General features: G+C 34.1%; 2 protein-coding genes and 10 non-coding genes across 26 annotated transcripts; 7 read left to right on the top strand and 5 right to left on the bottom strand.

The window, feature by feature from the left end:
• Positions 1–139: 139 nt before the first annotated feature.
• Positions 140–20,452, top strand: LOC119071212 (NAD kinase-like). 15 transcript variants are annotated; one of them, XM_037176019.1, is made up of 9 exons: positions 6,443–6,573; positions 6,713–6,851; positions 18,488–18,571; positions 18,695–18,824; positions 18,888–18,991; positions 19,056–19,249; positions 19,315–19,448; positions 19,506–19,763; positions 19,836–20,305. In XM_037176019.1, exons 2-9 carry the CDS (start codon positions 6,748–6,750, stop codon positions 20,076–20,078), a joined length of 1,251 nt encoding a protein of 416 aa, XP_037031914.1. In that variant the 5' UTR covers positions 6,443–6,573; positions 6,713–6,747; the 3' UTR covers positions 20,079–20,305. The 15 variants fall into 15 exon arrangements, with proteins under 15 accessions (XP_037031909.1, XP_037031912.1, XP_037031914.1 ...); XM_037176012.1 differs by lacking the exons at positions 6,443–6,573; positions 6,713–6,851 and adding exons at positions 9,420–9,602; positions 13,439–13,894; XM_037176010.1 differs by lacking the exons at positions 6,443–6,573; positions 6,713–6,851 and adding exons at positions 9,509–9,632; positions 13,439–13,894.
• On the bottom strand, positions 5,293–5,383 carry Trnay-gua. Its single transcript is given in 2 exon segments — positions 5,293–5,328; positions 5,347–5,383. It is a non-coding gene; the product is annotated as a tRNA-Tyr (tRNA).
• Positions 5,936–6,008, top strand: Trnak-uuu. The gene has a single exon. It is a non-coding gene; the product is annotated as a tRNA-Lys (tRNA).
• Trnay-gua lies at positions 7,040–7,132 on the bottom strand. The gene is made up of 2 exons: positions 7,096–7,132; positions 7,040–7,075 (listed from the first exon to the last, which is right to left on the bottom strand). It is a non-coding gene; the product is annotated as a tRNA-Tyr (tRNA).
• Positions 7,269–7,341, bottom strand: Trnak-uuu. Its single transcript has one exon. It is a non-coding gene; the product is annotated as a tRNA-Lys (tRNA).
• Positions 7,732–7,804, top strand: Trnak-uuu. Its single transcript has one exon. It is a non-coding gene; the product is annotated as a tRNA-Lys (tRNA).
• Trnay-gua lies at positions 8,171–8,258 on the top strand. The gene is given in 2 exon segments: positions 8,171–8,207; positions 8,223–8,258. It is a non-coding gene; the product is annotated as a tRNA-Tyr (tRNA).
• Positions 11,784–11,857, bottom strand: Trnai-aau. Its single transcript has one exon. It is a non-coding gene; the product is annotated as a tRNA-Ile (tRNA).
• Positions 20,453–21,526: 1,074 nt separating the features above from the next.
• LOC119071432 lies at positions 21,527–21,645 on the bottom strand. Its single transcript, XR_005086657.1, has one exon. It is a non-coding gene; the product is annotated as a 5S ribosomal RNA (ribosomal RNA).
• A 227-nt stretch (positions 21,646–21,872) lies between these two features.
• On the top strand, positions 21,873–21,991 carry LOC119071431. Its single transcript, XR_005086656.1, has one exon. It is a non-coding gene; the product is annotated as a 5S ribosomal RNA (ribosomal RNA).
• Positions 21,992–22,438: 447 nt separating this feature from the next.
• Trnai-aau lies at positions 22,439–22,512 on the top strand. Its single transcript has one exon. It is a non-coding gene; the product is annotated as a tRNA-Ile (tRNA).
• Positions 22,513–23,357: 845 nt separating this feature from the next.
• Positions 23,358–24,637, top strand: LOC119071246 (D-beta-hydroxybutyrate dehydrogenase, mitochondrial-like). The gene is made up of 2 exons (XM_037176084.1): positions 23,358–23,587; positions 23,652–24,637. The coding sequence occupies exons 1-2, from the start codon at positions 23,377–23,379 to the stop codon at positions 24,584–24,586; spliced, it is 1,146 nt and encodes a 381-aa protein (XP_037031979.1). The 5' UTR covers positions 23,358–23,376; the 3' UTR covers positions 24,587–24,637.
• The last annotated feature ends 583 nt before the right edge of the window (positions 24,638–25,220 follow it).

Raw genomic sequence — 25,220 nt, 5'->3', positions numbered from 1 at the left:
GTTACGTTACATTGTGTGCTTTAAATCTGTTTACAGCTGGAAGATTTCATTGTAACATATAACATCAGGCTCATTCATTCTTTAGTATATTTTCGAACGTGAAATCGATCTGATCGGTATACAGTGTGTGCATTATATAAGTAATATATTCACAGAGTGGCGATATATAGGTGTTCTTTTTATAACCGTTTAAGATATAAATTATAATTTTGGATTTACAAATTGAAGTCACTGACAAACATTGGAAGTAATTCGAGTAATTTGAGTTGTTGTAATATGTGCTTAAGTATAGTAACATCTGTGTAATCTCTATAATTAGTCTGACAATAACATTGAAAAATTTGCATACGCTTGGAATAAATTTGAAAAGTGATTCAACCACACATACGGGATATTAATCACTTGAAGATTATAACGTCTAGAATTTCTACCGATTGCCTAGTACCGGATCTTGATAGTCTTCTAAAATCCGCCCTAAAAATGAACGAAGAAGACATCGCTTTGGCAAAACTAATCGTTGCTGAGTCCCAAGAAAGTCCAGGAGGATCTCCAGCACCACTCCGAAAATCTTTGCTCACTAAACTAAAAGACAAATCGAATACATTTCGGTAAGTAAAGGTAAACATTTGTTTACATTTGCAGTTTATATTTAGGTTTTCTCTACGTAAATATGAATTTATCTCGTTCCATTCTCTTGAGCATTATCTGTTTCCGGCGTTATATGTTCACCATTGTAATTGAAACAATTTTGGGTAGGCAAATTTCAGTCAAATATAAGAAATATTTTCTGAAAATAGCTTTACTATTTTGGTGATTATACTTTTAATGTGATCACTCAGTGGGTACGAAAAGTAAAAATAGAAGCATTAAGTATTATACGAGAATTAAAACCGTTTGCATTAGATAAATTATTTCAGCAGAAATGAATTGTGAAAAATAGACTGAAATCGATTGAGTCGTGTGAGATCGTATCAGAGTCTGCCAAAATTAGCGAAGAATAATTTCAGTGAAAACATGTTTTCGTAAATCCTGCCAAACTAACGACGAATATTTGGGCATTTAATACGAAAACATTTTCCAAATTCTACTGAAATGATTTATAGAAAATTTAATTATTTGAAAGTCTACCAACGTACGTATAGGATTTAACATTGTAGAAACGTGAACCTTCAGTTAGTGCTATGGTTGTCATTTCCCACAAGCCTGAAAAAATCTAGATGATCATTCATATAAAAGGTAGATTACATTTCGTGCGTGTCAATTTCTAACGCTAATAGTTCTTAAGCTGCGAGCGCACTTACACCGTTTAGCTCTCCGTTTACGTTTTAACAATGGAAAGTGGGAGGAGCTTCCATTGTTCACTCGTAAACGGAGTGCTAAACGGCGTAAGTGCGCTCGCAGCCTTACATCAATATATCTATTTGCTTCAGACATCAGACAAAGCACCTTCCATCTGAAGGAACACCCGCCATAATTATGTCAATTGAAGAAAAAAATTTGAAATTTTTTCCTCAGTTATAGCTGTTCCAGTAACGAGTAGATATTGATTTTAAAGAACGGCCATCATCTTAAAGTATCACACGAATTTTACCCGTCAACAAAACAAACAAAAATTAATTTTCCTTAGAGGATCATCTACAACGTAGATAAACCAACAATTCCTATTTTTACTTCTATATGTTCAATGAAGAACATAACCTAAATGATCAGTGTTGCGATCACAACTCACTTCAGGTTATGTTCTTCATTGAACATATAAAAGTAAAAATAGGAATTGTTGGTTTATTGTCCGTTGTAGATGATTACTAAATCTTTATGCAGATATCAGGAGTATAACGCTCAAATAAGTTTAGGTCGTGGTTTTCATTTACAACATTTAATAATTGTAATAACATACCGAGGGGTAACCGACTGGCCAAAATGGTGGCAAATCAATTTCTAATTCCTTTCAATTCCGTTTAATTACTTCAATTACCGGACCAACTCGTCTAATTGCCGGATTCGCTCTATTTCCTTTCAATTCCTTTCAATTCCGTTCAATTCCGTTCAATTCCGTTCAATTCCTTTCAATTCCCTTTCAATTCCCTTTCAATTCCTTTTCAATTTCTAAAGTTACTTCCTGTCAATTCGCCCTTCAATTCCTATAATTCCAATCAATTCCTTCAATTCCACGAATTTTCGAAATAATTGCTCGATATTTTCAAATAGATATAAATTTAAAGTCAAAGTTAAACCCTTAAGCATTTCGGAAAAAGAATCGTCAGACTATATCAAGATAAAATTTGGAACAACTATGTTGTCCTACATTTGAGACTCATTTTGTTAGAATCTTTACTTTTTACTCATACTTTTTAGAAGAGATTTTTCAATTTCAATTTAGATTAAACTGCAGTTTTGTTTAAAATGATTTCACATCGCACATCATTGTTTATTTTAGATAAATAGTATTTTTCATGTGTCGGGGCCGAAAATGAGGGAGTTTCGAGATTTTTCTCGGGTTTTCGACACCTTACATGAAAATTTTTTTGAGTATCTGTTTTGGACGATTGATTTTAGGCACTTTCGCATGTAGCCTGCATGTAACTCGCGAAATTGCCTAAAAACAATCGTCCAAAACAGATACACAAATAACTATTTCGTACCAAGTCAGGAAATGACGAAAAACTTTCGTGCATCCGACAACTGAAATATGACATATTTTGCCATGATTCTTCATTAAGAAACGTCAGTTTTTCCCGAACTATATATCGTGCAGGAATAGTTATTTACGTATATGTTGTGTACGGTATATTTTAGGCAATTTCGCGGATTGTAGCGCGAACGAAGTGAGGGCGACAAGCGAAAGTGCCTAAAATAAATCATCCACAACAGATGCGTATACAACTTTTCATGCTGAGGGCCTAAGTTACGAGAAAAATTCCGTAATTTATGCCCAAGCCATGAAAAAAACTTCATGACTATACGACTGATTAATATGGTGAATGTGAAATGTGTATGTTTTCAAGTAAATTGCTGTGTTTTGTCTGTTTCAGTTGTCCGATGCACAAAAAGTTTTTCGTACCTCGACAGGAAATGGATTTGTTCAGCACACGTCAGCAAAAGCCAAAGCGATCGACATCGTAAGATTTTAGGCTTTTGAAAAGTTGATGGAATAGATGATATTGTCGGTGATGCATTTTTTTGTAAATTTGGTTTGAAACTGGAGCATTTCGCATCGGCAATGCCCCAGCCTAACATTCCCCCGACGAATATTCACTTGTTTGTTGCGGATCAAACTCTTCCGTATCTGACTCACAAGAATCCTCTGAAGAAGAATCCTTCAGTGTGCATATTTTGAACATAAAAGGACGTTGGACCTGTTCTAAAATGGAACTGATCAACACTGTACACTGTTATTTATTGTGCGGGAGCCTTTAAAATTAAAACAAAAAGGAAATAATGTGGTTTTGCATTCGATGGCCTTTTTTCCGATAATTACACTTATCAGCATTTACTCTCATTTACTTTCAATTCCTTACAATTCCACATATTTCCAGTCAATTCCTATCAATTCCGATCAATTCCTGCCAATTCCGATCAATTTCGGTCAATTCCATCAATTCCAATTATTTACCGGATACTCCGGCAATTCCTTTGAGGGTGTGTAGTCAATTACCCGAGTCGGTTACCCCTCGTAACATACCTTCATGCCCTTCATGTCTTGTTTTCACCTATAAAGTAAATGTTTAATTATTCTAATAAATACTCTCACTCAAAATTCAAATGTTGACCTAATGCGGCTTTACAAAATTACATGTAATGTGCATTCCTTGAGCTGTCCACTTAAAATTTTATTAGTGTAAAATAATTAGCTGAACTATAACTATCTGTCTTACATGTCATGACAGACATCGTTCAAACTGTCTCCATTGATTGAGTGAAAATTCACCAATTAAATACATTAATTGAATTAAAACCTAATGGAAGAAAAAAAAAACAAACTCAAATTCGAGAATCGTGCTCAATTAAAAAATAAAAAAGAATTCTGCTGTGATCACCAAATTGCACATTATAAAAATCTAGAAACTAATCAACTTCTGTTTTGGAGCACCTTGAAAGTTAACATACACACAATACAAGGTTACTGGTATCATGTAGAACAGTAAATTAAATTTACTGATTTCGTTTTTTTTTTAAACTTAACTCGAAGACAAGAGTGCAAGTGATCTTTTTTATGTTGGCCACCGCAATGCGTATTAATTTTCATTCACGAAATTGTATATTTATTGAATCAGAATATATCGCGGTAATTGGAAAATTAGACTTGCATACAATATTTTACGTAATAATAATTTAACGTATATAGCCTACGGCCACCAGATACATATCATATCCATAAATATAAAAATGAATTTACAATTTTCCATAAATTACCGATTTAATGTTGATACACTTTAACAGCGCTGACGATTTAAGCGGAGCACAACGCCAATTTACAAAAATAAATATTTATCAACAATTTACACACGATTTCAGGCCGATTTTGAAGCATCTATTTTGGCTTGATTCTGATTTATTATCGTTGGGAAGAATAAACAAGAATACACAAAACATAAATGATTTTCACTATTTTCTCTGCAAATTTTTGAATTTTTTGAATTCACTCTATTATATTACCAAAGGAAACGTTATCCAACGTGCAGGCAGGCTATGATCTATAAGACAGGCCAACTTTAGATTGAAATATCAGGCTAAACCTTCAGTCTAAGCCTCACTGCCAGTTTTCACCGTAGCAGAGATATTATACAACAGAAAGCTACTGATTTATTTACTCTGAGCCATGTTCATATTATCGAATATCGCGCCCTTTGAAAAGACGATTTTTTAAGATTAAAATGACAGTGAAACTGATCTGTTCCAAGACCTAATTTTTCATAAATTTATTAGTTTAAGTTTAATGACAAAAAAAAAATTGGCCGTTGCAGCATGCTGTAAGTGTGCACATTAGCAATTACCCCTTGTAGACGGCAATTTTATTAACTAACGGCAACATAAAGAAGCGATGATCACTGATTCCTTCTTGTATTTTGCCAAAATGTATGTTAAGAACTAAACAAGCAGAATTATTTCCAACCTTGGTTGAATATATCAAAAAATTAAAATATTTGTGACTCTGCTTATCGTCTGCTTTCACGTAACAATAATATGAAAACTTTTGGCTAAATCTTCTTTAACGAAGGAGCAAATTTCCTTGTCTCATCCTTACTTCGTTTATAAATAGATCACAGAAAAAAAAAGAAAAAAAAATTTGGATCCTTCGAGCCGGATTTGAACCAGCGACCTATGGATAACTATATTTTCACTTTTCTACAGTCCACCGCTCTACCAACTGAGCTATCGAAGGTGTACCCTCACGTGAGTTCAATACACATCACGAGTATGAGACATGTCTACGTGTTCCAATTTCGCTTAAATTACCATTCGAATCGATTATTTCATGCTGATTTAAATATCTAATCAATTTCGATTTATCGATTAGCAAATGAACTGTAATTACAATAATTTTTAAAGGCAGCAATCAATACAAAATTGGTGTTACTAACACCAAACACATACACATGGAAAATGTCTGCATGACATCACTATTTGTATGCGACAAAATGTCTGTAGTTTAATGCATTTGATTTGATTCGGTTTGATTTTTCTATTAGCTACAAGCAATGTTTATTGTCCATACACTGACAATTTTTTATGTCGACAATCGTAAATGTTAATATATTTATCATAATAATCAAATTCAACACAACAATATTTTTCATTAGCATTTCATTGGCATTGTCTCTTTCCGTATATTTCTAATAGATGGAAACAGTTGTATAGCAAATATTATTTTAAATTTAAAATACCATTTCACGTGTTGTGTATATGTGTGCACTCTTGTCTACATAACCGCACAGCCCGGGTAGCTCAGTCGGTAGAGCATTGGACTTTTAATCCAAGGGTCCAGGGTTCAAGTCCCTGCCCGGGCGAATTTTTTTTTATTATTTTTTTTTTTAATCATTGCAATGCTTTACTTTATCCGTGCAAAGTAGATAATTTTGTCAATGGCCAATAGTCAATAGCTTATTGACATGATTCATATTCATATTTTAGTGGTTTGAAATGCTACTGTATTGACTTTTCTCCCAAATTCTTGCGTCGACATCGTGTTTAAACGAAGTGTAAATGTACTCAGATGACAAGTCTTTTTGAAATGTACTTAATAATGAGAACTAATTCAACTCAACTGAGAAAACGAATGGTAAAAATTTGAATTTGAGGCGCGCATTGCTTCACGAATCTAACTTGAAGAAAATACGTGTACCGAACGCTTAACATTGATACCAATATTAGGAACTTATTTACATTGTGATGATTACGGTGTTGAAGTGGATGAAGTGAAACGTCAATGGAATGTCAAGACGATAGTTTTAAAATTGATTCTGTAGGAAAGCTGAAAGTGTTTGACTGAATTATTTGTTTATTTATTTATTGTTCGACATTTAGTAATTTATTTAGTGTTACAAGTAGCTAATCGTGAACGTTGGTTTGTGTGTACGTGCGCTTAATTCGCTGAAATCAATTTTTGTATATAGAATGAAATATTCATGGACCGTATTCCGTAATTAGATCACAACAATAACAATGGTTTCTTTTTGTATTTTCATAAATTTAAACGAAATATTTTCGACAGCATCGGTATTTTGTTGAAAATTCTCACTAGTGGTGATGTCATCAAATCAATTATTCAATGATTGTAGCCATAACTTAGACGATGTCGGTCCCATACAGCCGTCAGAATCAGAGAACAACAAGGAAGCTATGAGGGAATGGTGAGTTATTTACAAAAAGGAAGTGAAAATCTAAACATATCCCAAAAGTACCTGCCTAGGATTAGCGGTGTGTTATACATTTACTATCACAGTTGCTACAGTACACATGGTCCCTTACAATTAAATTTGAAGTGAACATTATTAATCGCAAAAAAGGTCAGCATCCCCAACTCTTAAAAAAAAATTGATCCTTCGAGCCGGATTTGAACCAGCGACCTATGGATATCTATGTTGTGTTTACTCTCTACAGTCCACCGCTCTACCAACTGAGCTATCGAAGGTACATTGTTCGTCATGCTAATTAAGCTCTCCAGTACCAAACAACGGTAATTACAATCAAAAGTTTCACTCAAGTGACCAATTATGATTGATTAAAGAAACCAAAAAAAAACAATTTTCTTCTTAAAAAAAAAGATTCGCCCGGGCAGGGACTTGAACCCTGGACCCTTGGATTAAAAGTCCAATGCTCTACCGACTGAGCTACCCGGGCGTTGTGTACCCTGATTTTATGTACATTCGAGAATTTAAATGAATTCACATCTAGAATATGATCATAATGTTTGCCTGCAATAGTATTTGTGTCACTAAATCTTACCAAAATAAAACATGCTTGCGTGTTCTCTTGCCGCTTTCGTGTATGTGAGTTTCATAATAATTACGAGAACGCCACACGCGCATGAATGTGTACAACCATTTAAACACTATATTGAAAATGTATGCGGCAAATAAGTATTTTATACGATGAAACGTTGTAAAGACGTTTGTGAGTGAGTAGCATGCAACAATTATACACATTCATTGATTGTATTTGTGATTGTAATTTATGAATTTTTCTACCTACCTTAATAACAAAATAGTACCGAAACGCTGGACAAGCATAGCCCGGGTAGCTCAGTCGGTAGAGCATTGGACTTTTAATCCAAGGGTCCAGGGTTCAAGTCCCTGCCCGGGCGCATTCTTTTTTATTTTTCTTAAAGTACTTCTTATGCTTTAAATATAATTTTTGAGTAGATAAAACTCATCTTTTTCAGTCATCTGATTACGAAGAATTGTGGCGTAAATTTTCAGCGCCGTGATACTTGAAAATCTTTTCGAAAATTTCGTTTTTTTTGCCTTATCAGTCACTTAACAAATTAACTGTTTTGAAGATTTATTTTGAAAAGTAATCAAGTAACAAACTGGTTGATTAATAATTCGTTGATTAAAAATCCGATATACGGCATGTACGGCATGTGCATTGCATACATATTACATACATACCTATCACAACTACAGATACCCTGCCCACTTGATGTGTGTTTAGCACGGCGAACCGTATACCTTCGATAGCTCAGTTGGTAGAGCGGTGGACTGTAGAAAAGTGATATAGATATCCATAGGTCGCTGGTTCAAATCCGGCTCGAAGGATCCATTTTTTTTTTATTTTTTTTTTTTGAAATGATGGAAGTTTTACAGACAATGAGCTCGTAATTTGAGGTTCCTTTTCACAGTCAACTTTCACAGTCAATATTAACTGAAATCGTTGTTCTTAGAGATATGTTAATGCATGAACAAGGAATGTGTAAGCTCCAAGATAAAATAAATCGTGTAACTGTCACATTTTACGCTGACTAAAAATCTCTAGTCTAGATGGGTAGAGAAGTATCTTACATTGTTACGAAATCATTACTTTTAGAAATAATATTATCGAAAAACCAGGAATATAATACAAAAGCCAGAATAAACAAATTTTAGCATCTGTCAGAAGATGTTATTAGTATTTCGGAATGAAATTTGATATGAAATTAGAAAGAACGAAAATTTTTAGAATCATAATTTACTTGGATGATACTAGTAGATTTTGCACTCTGTCCAAAATGTTTATTTTGACGATGTGGATGCCCTCGGATCGGTACATAATCCAAATCGACAAAATAATCACTTTGCACAGAGGTGCGTAGCTATTTTCATGTCGGCATTAACTTCAAAAACCGACTCCGAGCTATTTTATATTATGAGCGTTCTCTTCAAACGCTTCAAACATACATAAATCCATCGGAACCCGAGTAAAAATAAAAGTCTCAAAGGTTCGAAAAGAGACGTCTCCAGGTCTTAAATTCTTTGTATTGTGAGACGTGAGACGTCTCTTTTCGAACCTTTGAGACTTTTATTTTTACTCGGGGAACCAATGTCATGGACCCAAAAGCCCCAAATCAATCGTGAATTTGTAATGAAGAACTCTCTCACAGTCACAAGGTAGACTCACTTCATTTGAATTGCCGATTTTGGTTGCTTGAAGGCCGAAAAAAATTTTTCCGTCATTAACTCTTAAGGCACTAAACTCCATCGCATTCATTTGTGAAAATGTGTCTTAGTGTTTGACACCAAATCTATCACTTCATTAGTTTTATCATACATTTAGTTATATAAAATGACGCTAGCCAGAGCAAATCAATTTTATTCTTCTCATCGTTGGTTGATCGATCTGTCGTTTCTACAAAAAAATGTTGAAAATCCCTGGCGGTTCAGTCGTGTTATTACGCTACTGTTTACTCATTCAATGTTTTGCGAACAACAATCAGGCCACACAATACCATATAGGTACAGACATATACTAATGTGTGGTTAAAAGCTCTGTCGTAGTATAATTTGAGTATGGTGAAGTTGAAAATGTAGCATTTCCATTCAGTTATCACGCGAATGACCGAACAAGTGGTTGTTGTGAGTTGTACATTACGCGATTTCGGTAACGATTCAAAATATTTTTTGTTGGTGTTACGAATATAATGTGATCGCGTTAAAGTTAGTAATATATACGAATAGTTTAAAACTGATGGAATATTTGTGGTTATTATTGCATTGGCTTGGCATGGATTTGATTTTTTTGTTTTTAATTTAAATAATAGCCATAGGTGTAAAAATGCTTCGATCAAACTATTTTGATGATGTGTTTGTCCGTTTGTAATAAACGTGAATTATGCAGAAATATAAAGAATTCGGAGGTCATTGGCTCGATTGAAAAACTACTTTTTCATTATTGAATTGCTTCGATTATATTTTTTTTCTCTCGTCTTCAAAAATAGGGTGACTATAAATCGAAACAAATTGTTTGCTTTTGTGTGTTCCACATTTTTATGTGTCTATCTATCAATAAAACGATTATATTGCTCACGTTCACAGAAAATGATTCTTTATTGCGCAATGCAGTCATGATTATTCGCTTGACTGTTCATTTCACTGTAATTGACCGTTGACTTGCCATGCGAGTTTCTGTATTATTTGCATGTAAAATGTTCTGATATTCAGCTGATTGATTGTGCAATTTTTCGATAAAAATGTTAAACTCTGCTTACTTGTATCACTCGATTACTATCAAAATAGCCGGATAAATGTCACCTCATACTGTTTTGATGTCAAGGTCGGTGGAAAATGGTGTTTCCAGATCTTCGAAGAGGCGGAAAGAGATACTTTCGCCCCTGTGGTAGACAAAGAATATATATTTAGATTGAACGTCTCAATTTCAATATTAATGATCAATTGATATGTCTGATTTCTGATTACATTTAGATTAATTGTTTTTTTTTTCGAATTGATGTTCTTTATTACTTATATCAGTCCGATCAGTCAATAATGTTAAATGCGCGACAAAAATTGAATATAAATTTTCTACATAATTTGCATTTTTGTTTCTTATTAATTTATTATAAATTCCATCAAATCAGAAAGCAATTTATACTGTTCATAATACGAAACATTCCAACAAAAATGCCAAGATGTACAAGAGTGATGTATATATGGTCTGTTTGTCGACTCAAAAAATCTGTGAAAAATAAAGTAAAAATTAAAGTGCTTGCTTAATGCTTATCCTCGGTTTGTTGAGATCATTTTTATGTAAAATAAAAATTGATAAACAAGAAAACCAGCCATTTAATACTTATAATGTTGGATTGAATTACACTACGGTGGATATTATTATGTTTGTGTTTTCAGTGAAAGTTCCAATATTGCATCTAAAATATTTTCAAATAAATATACAAATCTTACTTTTTGATCTCGTTGTTGTTCTCTCCATATGCATTTGTTTGTTCACCGACAACAATCTTGTGATTTATTGCTGCTAAATATACATGTATATTGTTGGTTTATTGCTTTATAAATGATTCGGAATGTGTATACTGTCTGAAGCAACGAGCTAATGACTTTTTGTTTTTAATCTCACTTAATTAGTTTTATTATGATACTATATCCAATGTGCATATTTATTTACACACTATCAAAAGTAATTTGTTAACCAATGTCACAGAAGATATTTGTTGTGCACTCAAATGTATTTGTTCTATTCGTTTGAAACAATACTGTCGTGTTACTTTTGTATATTTGTCGAGAAATTTTTTCTTAAATCGTGCTCAGGGCGTAATTCATTTCGTAAAATTCTCTACAAACAAAATCCACATATTTTGCGGAAGTTAGAGACGTGTGAAGTGTCTTCCATTCTAGTCATGGCGTAATACATTAATACAAAGTGTTTGTGATTTCACAATTTTCATCCGACCTTTACACTAAGTAGTAGAACGATAAAATATAATTAAAAAAATCTGGCCCATGGGAGGATCGAACTCAAGACCTTCGCGCGTCTAATTTGTATGTGTTTCAGTAATTTTACACACTCGTTTTGCTCATATCGAATCTGCGTTTACAATGCTTCAACACATAATAGTTCAATACGTCTATGGTTCCAAGTTTTTATTTTAACGGTATAACCCGACCCAAAGGGAAGGAAGGTATTCCCACTCGTCAAAATAAAAATATATTGACGAGAAAGAACACGTCTAAACTTCGGGTCGTCATAATAAATTCTTAGAAACATGCTCACAATATATACTGTTATATCTCTACTGTCCTTTATACTGAATAAAGTAGAACAAGAAACTACTGGAAAAATAAAAAAAAATCTGGCCCATGGGAGGATCGAACTCACGACCTTCGCGTTATTAGCACGACGCTCTAACCAGCTGAGCTAATGGGCCATGTCTACCCGGCTGTTTAACTGTTCTCAGTACTACACAACCATATCAACCCAGCTGTGTAAACATTTTTGTTACTTCAACTACAACAAGCAAACGTTTTGACAACACTTGAAACTTATTTTTATCACTTATAGTTGAAGTGTGGATCACGACGTCACTGTTATAATAGATCTCAATATCTTAAAAAAAAGTTTTATCATCTAGAGAAGTCCATATCTCAATCATTAGATTCACCTGTGCTATCGGAATAAGTTTCGCAATCAATAAACATATTTCTCGTAAATATTACGTTACATAATTAGCGAATACTCGCTGAAAATACAATTTTAAATTATTTACGATTAACCTGTGTGTTTTCAAAGTGTATTTTTCCCCCACTTAAGCACATTTTGTGGTTTAAGTATGCCAAGTACATTCTCAGAAAATCATTACGTGCGTGACTTATGTTTCTTTTTTCACTTTTCAAGTTGGAGACACCATCAAAATTGTCTACTTCTAAGTATCTTATTAGCCAAAATGTATACTAATAAGTTCTCCGAAATTTTACACAGTTTCAAAGAAGTGGTACATTGTGTAGGTTGAAGCGTTCTTTGGAATGATAGGAATCTTGAAAAGCAAAATTTAGATTTCGTTTCTCAATGTATCACACTTTCAATTTTACTGTTACTGGATGAGGCACAATGGTAATGTTAAATTGATTTCAATTAATTTGAAGACATACTTATTGGCCTAATATATTTTCACAACATCAATTCGGCTCGACATACATTTCTGAATTTATGTCATGTCATGCAATGTTGTTAATGCTTTGTATTGAACCGAAAACCATTCGAAACGAATTTTATTTTCTAAGAAAAATAAACCTTTGCTAATCCTGACCTAAAATCGTTCTTTTATAATATCTTTGAGGCGTCCTAATTACTTTATAGTTTCGGTTGTTAACGACTTTCAGCTCAACCTACCAATTCTACAAGTACTTGGGCGTTTCATTTTAAGTACCCTTCTAGAAAATAAAGCCACCTGGATGAGTGTCACAATTACCATAGATCATAGATTACCTTCAGGTCAAACCCTTATAACAGAAATATTTTTCAGTCAATACATTTAAATGTATGAACCATTGGTATTGTATTGTAATTAACTTCACTACCTTCATACATTATTAATGACCGCCTCTAACCCAAGCATTGTTACGAACATTTCGAATACGAAAGTAGTTTAAAATCAATAATATTGTTTCAACTACGTTGTATAGACAAAAGGCCGATAAACAAACAAAAACGAAACTCATTTTTTTTTAAACCAAAATAAATATTGAACGTCGTGTTAAGTTGAATTTACTTGTAATCGTGACACGTAAGGAACAGGAAGAAAATATAAAATTCAATATTAGGTCATAATATACATTTACATTACCAACTGTTGTCATACAAGAGTAATGTAGGTAAATCAGAAGCTAAGTAGTGATATAACATTGAATCCATGACAAACTAATATGTAATAATCATAAATGTGATAATTATAATATATAAAGTGATTGTGTCAGTGAATGATATTACATGAATATTACAAAATCCGTAGCACACACACGTATAACTTAACATATTCATCATACAATATAAAACGCAGACTGTAGCCACAGTTTGCAAAAAAGAAAAGAAAAAAAAACGTAAAGAAATATCGCACACACAATTTTTCCGATAAAACTTGCTCTAAAAAAGCGCTTTTATTGTCAACTATCATGTCATGCAAGTCAGATGTTGATCTTGCGACTCTACACAAAACACGTCTAGAAGAACGAGTTCACTATAAGCTGTCATGGTGGGCTCGCCGATTTAGCGAAAAACAAAAACATTTTAAAAATCTAAAGAATTTGGTTGTTTGCGGTGAGTCGACGTCAGTGTCGGGCGATTGTGTTAGTAAACGTGAGACTGAGATAAACAATGAGGCTGAGGCCAGACTGATCGAGAATTGTTCGAATGATAAGGAATATTTTGGAACAGATGTGTGCAGGAGGCGTCGTTCTGGTACCTGGCCGTAAGTGTGATATAATTAATTGAAAATCAATGACATTTGGAGCTTAAGTTCAGCAAAGGAGCTTTCAATTTACATTTGTTGGTTTTTATTCGTACGTTATTCCTCCACTATTTAAAGCAAATAGTTCTGCAGATGTTTATTTTGTGTTTTTTCAACCTGTTCTGTCGTTTACGAGAGATCACTCGGTCATGTATAGAAATTAATAACGACTTAATGTTTTATTGCTATTGTCTAATGAAAAGTAAAGGTGTAGCTTAAAGCATTAAGTCAATCAGTCAAAGAAACAGTTTTACTTGACTTTTTTCTCATTAACATAAGCTCGAGATGACGATGACTGGTTGTCCAACAAATTAATTTCCGATGAGTTTTTGCGATGTTTGTATCTGAATGAAGGTTAAATTCAGCAAAACTCACATTAAAATAAAGATATTAACATTCAAAATTCGTTAACAATCACGTAATGAACATTCGATTGGTCAGTAATTGATATGCATTGATAACGTTCAACGTGCAATCACATTGAAAATTCATTTTATTCCGGTGGATAATTACACAGTGCTCCATTTTATAGTACACATTAAAGCGTGCAAAGGGTACATAAAACTGTAACTAAATATCTTTCGTCGAGGTATGGTTAAAGATGCAAGGTCATGAGTCTACAGTTGTAACCTCCGACAAGTTCACTTACAGTTTGCTATAAGTGTATTACGAAATGATTGTCAATTGTGTTGAAAATCTCCCTTTGTTTTCAATGGTCGTCAATAGTGTCGACTCCAAATCTTCACCACAATATTTGAGATCGTAGATGAACCAAGGTCCATTGCTTCCTCTTTGTCGGAGTTGTTAGTATCAGATGACTCTAAAAGAGCGTGGGGTAATCTGGCACACCAAAAAAATCGCCTCCAAGGGGCGAATCTGGCACAGTCATGACTTTTCGTTACATGTAGTAAAAGGGCGCATAGTATGATCGCGTGTGCCAGATTCCCCGATGCCTCTAAAAGTCGATGAGATCAGTAATGCGACCTTCAAAAGGCTGCCATCGCTGCCAGTTTTTACCATAGTCGATTTGTATAAGAAAAGAAATTAGAATTGAAGAAACGGTCATCATACACTACAAAAACAATAATTAAACAGGAAAGAACGTCATCAAAATAAATGCATCAGACAATAGAAATTGCACAAACTATCGCACAATAGGTCGTCATATCCCATTCTTAGTAAATAAACAGAAGATTTCATTGACTCTATTATTGGCAAAGTCTATTTTTGTCACAAATAAAAGTTTTATTATAAAACATCAAGTCCATTCTCCTCTGATAAAATAATTTAAATTGATAAATTGTGGCAAACGATAACAATATTCCAATTTGTTATTCATTCGTATCACCACTAGCTCAATTCAGATAAGATGTGCGCTGTACAGCTGTGATTTTTTTTGACGTATCATACCTCACTTTGAGAGTGAGAAAAAAAACGAGTGAAGAACGAGATTAGGTTCAGTTTTTACAGCTTGCCTTACTGTTTCGATCACACGAAATGTATAAAACTAACAATAATTATCTCGCTATTACAGACACATTGACTTGCAAAAAAAAATATTCTTTTAATGGCTTATCGCGTATGAAGCGTGTATTTAACTTTGTCTTTCAATAATATGCGAAAGAATCAAGGAAAAACGAAATTAGATTCGTATCACTCGACAAAGTAAACGAGGTGCTTGATATAATTGTTATCGTTAATAGTCACGGTTTGTTACACAGTCGAGTCGGGCATACAAATTGAGTCGCTATGTATTATGGCTTTGATTAACACGATATGACCACGCAATTATTTTTCGATTTTATAATTTAGAATAAAAATAGTTACGACTCGGAACGTTTTAAGATTCGTTACAAATTAGTTGTTCTATTGATGTATAACAATAACCAAGTAACAACAAGGAGGTGAGTCTATACGTATCACTCTTTTTTTATACCTCGTAAAATTCCGTAACCGCTTGAGACAAACGATATGGATAAATTAATGTGTATGTCTCATTACAAATTCGCAATTGTGAGGTTCATCACAACCGAGGCATTATCTGTTGATTCATTTGCGTTTACAAAGACAAATTTATAAATTATCACCATTTTAAGGCCGTCATAAGTAAGTATCTGGGAACTGAACGATAAACGATTAGTAAACATTTAATTTTGATTGTGGGCGGTACGGGTGGTATAACGAATATATCATGCTCTTCGTAATTGATTCGAGTACAATATTTTGCAATATTTTGCATCAGTCTGGATAAGATAGTGTGTTTAGGATTGAAGAAATGAGTTCATTTACTCTGTTGAAATCTTTATTTTGTCAGTTCATGCTGCCAACTGTTTAGTTTTTCATTTTATAAGTGGGTTTTTGTTGAATTTCGATGTCCAGAGTCTGGATTCCAGACATCAAATTTTTATAGTGAAAAGACGGAGGATTTGAACCGATCATTTTATTCACTAGCAACATGCATTCGTGAATAAAACAGCAAAAAATTGTAATTAATCAAAATAAAATCTTTATTCGATCGTCACCCTTTCCAATTCACTCATAAGAATCCATAACCATAAATTGTTTCATGGCTGTTCACAACATCGAATCTATATTTTACATGTATTCGAAAACAATCAGAAAACTTTTAGTTTCAGCTGCTGGCTGTTAAGTCACATGATATACACTAAAAACGGGATTTATATAAAAATGAATTTAATTTTGTATAACGACAAGTCAATGTGAAATTTATTATTGATTGGCATCATCGACTTTATTCGTGTATCGTCTTTAACATCTTCTATACCATTTGTGTCTGTTTTAAACCTTTTTTTTTGTTTAGTAATAAACCTCACCAGTCAATAGATAAGCCAATTATTATTTGTTTAATAATATTGTTTTCGAGGTCGTTTTGAATTTGTAAAAGAATATCAGTGGTGAAGGAAAAAAGTCTTTGTTGGAGTGTTTTGCGCGTTTGACTGTGTGTAACTACACATTTAATTCGATGATGAAGATTTATCATCATTTATCAATTTATGAATCAAAATTTTTAGTTAGTCTTAGTTGATTCGGTGCGTTTGTTGGATCGTTCGTGTGTTGATAGTTTTGGACGTCTTTTGTTTACTGGCTAGCACATTTGGTCAATAACCATTTTGTGTAATTGTGTCGGTTCTTTTTATCATAAAGTGAACTTTTATCTACCGCCTAACGTTATTGTAGTGTCTAGTGTCATAAAAAAAAACCTCTTCTAACAAAACAATTTTAAAATCGTTTCGCACACCTTTTAACAACTTAATCTTTAATCTCCCCATATTAAAAAAAAAATGATGTCCCGTCCATTATATGTCTTATTGGCGCCGTGATTTTTTTCTATATTCTTAAATCCAAGAATCCGGATCTTCAAATATCCAATTAAATATTCAAAGAACAAACAATAACAAAATGCTGACGCTCCGACTGTCATAGGAACTTAGAAAAACGTAAAATTGATAGAAACACACACCACTTCGGAAATATGCCACTGAAAGCTTTACGTTTCCTAGTGTGATTTGTAAAGTGTTTACAGTAGTCATCATCATTGTCTCTGGTTGTATTGGTTGGATAACAAAGTGTTTATGTTATAACATATAACTCCGCGCCAGTTCCGTTTCAAGTGCAGCTTAAGTTGATATCACAGACTCTTCACATTAACATTGAAGCTTGGAATAAAAGTAAAGTCAGCAAATTAACGTTAGGTCTCAGATAAATTCCAGCTGAAAATAAGTAAGTCAGGACGAGGACATTTAACAGTTCTTAGACCTCTACGCAAATTAAAATTCCGACCAACTCTAGGGATAAGGAACTAAAAACTAGGCATCGTCGATGTCTTAGCTCCAATTAAATTATACTTTTCGGCAGATTATTAAGATCATTTGTTCTACGGCTATGAACAGATTCCTTATCAGAATAGGTGTGAAATGATTTAAAAGTTGTTGAAGTAAATTTGAATTTTAAAATGATCAAAGTTAATAGTTCCGATTAAAATGGATAGACTAATCCATTTGAATAAGCTGTATAATAATTCTTTGGAGAATGAAAATGGAATTACTAAAGTTGATCCGGCTCAAAGAATTTTAAGGTGATATAAACATTGATTGACTGTTCTTATATTCTGTTCTTCTCTGCCAAGATACACACTTTTTTTTTTAATTGGAATAATAAGAGTTAAGGCTACTAAACGTTTTTGTAGTTACAATGTATCGTTAATCCTAGTGATCATTTACAATTTTTTTTGGTGCGGGAAAATAATTTTTATTAAAAGCACAGAGGTACGTTCGGTTAACCTCAGGGTTTCGGGAACCTACTGGTTCAGAAGAATATCATTTTTATATATTCGTTTCGGAAGCACCACTCCCAGGCGTCTTCATTGATGAAATTACTTGTCGATAAGAAATAGTTCTTTGACTTTTTCTTGCCAATAAACAAATGCTGGCAGAAAGAAGACGTTTTCTTTGTAACGATCAAAATATTGATGGACCCGTAAACAAACATAAATATTTGATTAACACTTCTAAACAGATTTCTTTTCTTTTCCAGGCGTACAAGAAGTTTAAATGCACCATCCCCTTCGCAACAATTTGGACCATGTGGACGTATAATGAAAAACTCCGCTATGGTCATGTAAGTGTCATTATCACCCGAATAATTAAATCATGAAACTTAATCCGTTTTTGATCAAATTATTCCAATTTAACGCTCCTTCCGTGGCATTCGTGATAAAAATTTGTGATTTTTCTTATCCAGGCAAATACAGGATCCAGCAAGCCAACGCTTAACGTGGTATAAGACTCCACTTGCCGTTTTGGTTATCAAAAAAGCACGGGACCACACAGTACTTCCACCGTTTATTAAATTGGTAGAATGGTTGATGCATGTAAGGTCAAATGAAATATAAATCAGTAAAATCGTTACCGAGCGCAATATATTTACTTTCTAGACGAAAAACATGGTTGTGTGGGTCGAAGAAGCTGTCCTGGATGATCCATTGCTGGTGTCGGACAATAAATTTCATGTAATCAAAGACAAACTGGTGACATTCAGGTTTGTTAAACTTAAATTCGACACACAGTTGGTAAATGACTTTAATAAAATTCTTTGCTTGTAGGGAGGATAAAGACAATCTAACAGACCGAATAGATTTCATTGTCTGTCTCGGTGGCGATGGAACATTATTGTACGCATCATCATTATTTCAACAATCCGTTCCTCCTGTGATGGCATTCCATTTGGGATCACTTGGGTTTTTAACACCATTCCAATTTGACAATTTTCAGGAGCAAGTTACAAATGTTTTAGAAGGTTCGTCGAACGTTTTATTCAGAAAATGTACATCTCAAATAATCTATGCCCTGCCTCCGTTTTAGGTAATGCGACTTTAACTCTAAGGAGTAGATTAAGATGTATAATTGTACAAAAGCATCAAGAACGCAAAGAGTCTGATGAAATAAATGCTCAAATCGAATACAATGCCGTTAACAAACCAGCCGCCAATATATTAGTTTGTTTATTGCAATCATGTCACATCTATATCGTTGCTAATTGTTGGTCTATTCAGGTTCTAAACGAAGTAGTAGTCGATCGTGGCCCATCGCCGTACTTAAGTAACATAGATCTGTTCTTGGATGGAAAACACATAACGTCGGTGCAGGGCGACGGATTGATTGTATCAACACCTACTGGAAGTACAGCATACAGTGGTTCGGCTGGTGGCTCAATGGTACATCCATCAGTGCCTTGTATAATGGTTACACCAATTTGTCCACATTCATTGAGTTTTCGACCGATTGTCGTGCCGGCCGGTGTGGAATTAAAGGTAAGATCAAAATGACTTTCGATTCTAAGTTAATGACTCTGTTGATCTGACGACTTCAAATTGTGAATCTAGATCTCATTGTCACCGGACAGCCGTAACACTTCATGGGTATCATTCGATGGCCGTAATCATCAGGAACTTTTGCATGGCGACAGTCTACGTGTTACCACATCCATTTATCCAGTGCCAAGTATATGCGCCCAGGACCAAATTTCCGATTGGTTCGATTCACTAGCCGAATGCCTTCATTGGAATGTGCGAAAAAGCCAAAAAGCACTGGACGAATACGAACGAAGTGGCGAACAAAATGATTGATGAATTTTCACGCGTTTAATTTGTTGGCCAACGGAACTAATTGAATTTATTCGATGAATGAAGTGTGGCAATGAATTCCATGTTTCAATTATTGTTTTTTTTTGGTTTAGATTTCTACAAATTAAATTGTGATCCGACGTGTAAGTTGCAATAAATTGAGAATAGGATTCTTGATGAATTTATTGTTGTTTTGTACGATGAGTGTTTTTTGATTATAGATTTAGAACTAAAAAGTATAAAAAAAACCTGTTCTTGTTTAAATTTTCATTTCTATTTGTGAATGTGCACTGGAAATTAGGTAACTAATTTTAGATTCTTTTTTTAAATGTAACGTTAACTGGTTGTAGACAAGTATAAAATTATTTTTTGTACGATCATTTTGTTTCATTTAAGCTAAAAGGATTATTCTATGTTGATGCAGAGGAGCTGAAAAATTTTTCCACTGTTTTTGTAGCAATTTGTATAGCTAGAATTTTAAAGTGGAATCTCGGTTTGAGATGGCGTAAATGGTTCCTGACAAAATCGAGAACCTAGTTTACGACATCGAGAAAGAAGATTCCACTTCATATTTTTATATTATATGCGTCCAAAAGCGCACTTTTCATAATTCATGTACTCCTGTCGAGGCCTTCAGTATGTTAATTCATTACACAACTCAGGATAAAAAGATGGAAAGTCGAGTATTTGCGTAAATTTTGTTGATCCGAGGCGAAACCGATTCCCTGTTACGTAATCTACTATTTCCGAGAGGCTAGTATTCATAGAAAATACTTTGTCAGCCAATAGACAATCCTTCGAAATAAAATCCACAAAATCAAAAATATCATTTGAAAGGCTCAAGAAAATCAAACAAGAAAATCACCGAAAATTAAAAAAAAAAACATTTTAAAATACGTCCAGAATCGAGTAAAAAATCCTCTGAAAATTCTTGGAAAACAATAGGAAAACCCATGAAAATCCTCAGAAGATTGTCTTGTACTAAAAGCCAGATCGCAATCAACCAGACAGATCTATAACAGATGACTAGCCGGTGTTTTGATAAACTATATTGCAAAAGGTAAACCGCTGTCCTCATTAATCCAATCCATCACATTGAAAAATATTTTAAACAAAATTGAATAGAGTCGAATGCGCCCCATATACAATCCAGCTTAAATGTCTCACACATTTTCCATTTCCCATGAAGATTTTTGGTATAAAATGTTTTACTCAAGATTTAACACTCTTCCCCTAACTGCGAGTGATTCCCTTGACCGCTGCAAGTCAAGATCTCACAGAAATAAATCACTAGAAAACGTTTTCCACAAAATGGTAGAAAATGGTAGTAAAATTGGATGAGTATCTGACCAAAAAAGTTACTTGATTGATTTTATGACACTCACATTTTAAAAGTGCCTCAAATTTCTACAGCTCTAAAATAGACAAAGTAAATAGTAACCAAAAAAAAATGCCAACGACACGCGGTGTTCCCAAGCGGTCACCCATCTAAGTACTAACCGCGCCCAATGATGCTTAACTTCAGTGATCGGACGAGAACTGGTGTATTCATCATGGTATGGCCGTTGCCGAGAGAAGTTATTTTTTTGTCAAACATAAGTTAGGTGTAGTGTAAAACACTAGGCTAAGCCGTGATATTGACCGATTCGACAATACTGTGCGATTGTGGTATGATTCCTAAAAACAGTGTATTCACTATTCAACGTTTCTTTTTTATTCAATTAGATTATTTTGATTTTCTACGATATCACTGTCATTGTGAACAAACTTATGTTACACAAAAAAACATCTTCTCTCGGCAACGGCCATACCATGATGAATACACCAGTTCTCGTCCGATCACTGAAGTTAAGCATCATTGGGCGCGGTTAGTACTTAGATGGGTGACCGCTTGGGAACACCGCGTGTCGTTGGCATTTTTTTTTATTTTTTTTTTTTTTCATTTGTCAATTCTTTATAGACCTGTAAATATTTGAGGCAATTCGCAATTGAAAAATAATGGTTTTACAAAGCATTAAATCTCACCATGTTAATTGGATTCGCTACAAAATCACCTTTACTCGTAATGATATTGATGTTTTAGTGCAACGGGGATATCAGAGACTGTTACAATAATTTATAACGCATTCGCTTGCATTGTACTTCTACATTCCAAAATTATTTTGATTCATAAAAACAACTTTAATTATTTACAAGTTAAAACAACCTCAAAGAATTCAAATGTAACATTTCTGAGAGCGCACACAAACACAACTGCCAATCAATCTTCTCACAGTATTGTGAAACACCATCATACATACATCATGTGTTTAAATAAAATCATATCGCAGAGCCATTTGTGAATTTACGGCGTCTCTGCACATGGCCCATTAGCTCAGCTGGTTAGAGCGTCGTGCTAATAACGCGAAGGTCGTGAGTTCGATCCTCCCATGGGCCAGATTTTTTTTTCTTTCCTCTTAAATATTTCTTAATTGCTCTGATAAATTACACTTATTACACTAAATTTGCTTATTTAACGTAAACCTACCTTATAAAACAACTTTTTGTAAATGAATCAAGTGTTATGATACATTTAACATACCCACAGAAACAGTGTTCATCACATACCAATGTGGGATTTCGTTCCGTTTGATATCAGGGATAAGAATGTCTCTCAAATGAAAGCACCCACCATAGTGTAAGCTGCAGTCCTTCATTTTTCGCTATACTTTTAGGGCCCTCTACATGAATGTGTACCACGGTGAATTTTTCCTTGACTTAAGTGAAGCCTACACTTAAAAGTAGTCAGGTAACTGTTGTCTTCGTTGTTGTCAACGTACCGAATTGCATGTGGTGATTGAAAATGGTTTGACAATCACAGCTTAACAAGTCCATTTTAATGTTTTTCCTTTCTCTAAATGTCTTTAATGTTATAATGGCTATTCTTCTATTTGCCTTCTTTTACCATTGTTTTTGCAAGTCATTTTTGTTTCATGTTACAAAGGACAGCGAAACCGCGAAGCGTTAGCTCAGAAAAAACTTTATTGTCTGATAGCAAGCCACACCATCAACTCTAATTCAAATCTATTAACTGTAACATGGGTCAGGGAATGTCTTCTAGGTTTCGTAACCGTAACATATCCAAATCAATTTGTTCATAAAGGGCATAACATCACCCAATCGTATCAACTAAAATTTTATTTACTAAAACCAAATTCATTCAAATATCTCATTATTATCAGAAAAAGATTATTGGTGAGTTTTGAAGTGAGTGTGGATAAGATAAGTGAAAAAATGAAACAAAATTTCAGTTTAAATAGTTATGGCTTGGGTGAAGGTTGTTGTGAGTTTGATTCTCTTTTACTATTTGACTGTCAGCCAAAGATACTGGTACTTTCTTATCTCATGGCTCGTTAATTTGATTGTAATTGCATCGATATCATGGTGGATTGCTAGAAAAATTACACGAGACTTCTTATGCAAAAGCGTTCTACCCAGAGTCAACCCGACAGGAAAAGCAGTACTGATAACCGGTATGTTCCTTTAACTCATTTGGTCATTATATTTGTAATGTTAATGGTTGTCTTGCACTAACAGGATGTGACTCAGGTTTTGGCCATATGACTTCGATAGAATTGAACAGACTCGGATTTTTCGTTTTTGCTGGTTGCCTCGACGCGAATGGAAAAGGTGCCAAAGAACTGCTGGCACTCGCACCATATCCTAATCGTATTGTTATTATCCAAATGAACGTAACGAGCCCAGATGAGATATCATCCGCTTATGAACGAGTCGAACAAGTACTGAATGATTCTAGTTCTGGAGTGGATCAATTATTTGCAATTGTGAACAATGCCGGCATCGCGTTAAGTGGACCGATTGAATGGTCTAAAGAGAATTCTCTTGACCCATACGATTCTCACATGGAAGTAAATACAATGGGAGTTATTCGAGTAACAAGAAAATTTCTTCCATTAATACGAGCATCGAAAGGACGAATAGTCAATTTGTCATCGATTGCAGCCCGTGCGAACATACACGGAATTAATCCGTATTCTGTTTCGAAAGCTGCAACAGCAAAATTTACCGAAGGTCTTCAGGAAGAGTTAGCTCCATTCGGTGTTACAGCCATCGATGTGAATCCATGGTTTTACAAGACTCCATTGCTAAATCCAAAAAATATTATCAAAGCTGCTTTCAAACGATTTGAAGAGTCGAGCGAAGAGGTTAGAAATGCGTATGGTCGTGAAGCCTTGGTGAAAGTTGCTAAAGGAACAGTGAATTTGGTGTCTGACCCGAAAATTGTCATTCAGTTTCCCGAACAAGTGGTCGATACTCTCGTTGATGCAATAACTTCAGCTGAACCGGATGCAGTTTACCGTGTCATTTCACCTGTTTTACGAGAGATATTTTGGGTTCTAAACGATTTTCTTCCATGGGAATTAGTTATTTGCATCAGAAGATTGCTTAATAAACTTCAAGATTTTAAAGAAATTAATGTGGATCAGTACCTTGTTGGCACAAGTAAGTAAGTAACTGAAGTGTGCCCTAAATTGTGTGGTATCAATGAGATAAATAAAGTTTAGCAATGGAAACATATTCTTTTGAATTGGATTTATAGAGAAGAGACAGAGAGAGGTCTGCTACTTATTTTGTTTAAAATTTTATTAAAACATCGAAATGGCTGATAAAAGTGATAGCTTTACCTTAGATTTTTTTTTTCTTCAAAAAATCGTTGACCAAGCCGACAGATATAAAGACTTCCTTACGTACGCTACTATACGATGTAGAGAATGGATTGGTACGGCGAGTACACATTTAATTTTTTATTTGGGAAAACACTGAGGCTGAAAATAAGTCAACCATCAAAAATATCCGAAAATATCAATCAATTGTCGTAAGTTCAAGCCAATGAATAATTTAGTTTTTCATTTACTGGAACCACAACGGTTGTTAAACCAAACCAATCTAAGACGTAACGAACTCAAGATGAATTTGTTACTCTACATCCTCAACATTCAGCCAAACCGTTTCACTTGTATATCAATCGCGTCATGAATTCTAGTATACCAACATTTAGTTTTAACTCACTAATAAGAAACTCAACATACACTCACACAGAAACGGGTTTCACATACCAATGAAATACCGTATATCAGCGATAGA

This window comes from Bradysia coprophila (genome assembly GCF_014529535.1).
Source record: "Bradysia coprophila strain Holo2 chromosome IV unlocalized genomic scaffold, BU_Bcop_v1 contig_144, whole genome shotgun sequence".
Lineage (NCBI taxonomy): Eukaryota > Metazoa > Arthropoda > Insecta > Diptera > Sciaridae > Bradysia > Bradysia coprophila.
This window is presented reverse-complemented; position numbering and strand designations above follow the sequence as displayed.

What these genes read in the sequence shown, in the direction of transcription:
- LOC119071212 (XM_037176009.1), top strand. Translation starts at nt 13,599, where the DNA reads ATGTCATGCAAGTCAGATGTTGATCTTGCGACTCTACACAAAACACGT. An exon ending in CGTCGTTCTGGTACCTGGCC is followed by an intron (nt 13,895 to 18,487) that starts GTAAGTGTGATA and finishes TTTCTTTTCCAG; the next exon opens with GCGTACAAGAAGTTTAAATG. An exon ending in CGGCCGGTGTGGAATTAAAG is followed by an intron (nt 19,764 to 19,835) that starts GTAAGATCAAAA and finishes TTGTGAATCTAG; the next exon opens with ATCTCATTGTCACCGGACAG.
- LOC119071246 (XM_037176084.1), top strand. Translation starts at nt 23,377, where the DNA reads ATGGCTTGGGTGAAGGTTGTTGTGAGTTTGATTCTCTTTTACTATTTG. An exon ending in AAAAGCAGTACTGATAACCG is followed by an intron (nt 23,588 to 23,651) that starts GTATGTTCCTTT and finishes TTGCACTAACAG; the next exon opens with GATGTGACTCAGGTTTTGGC.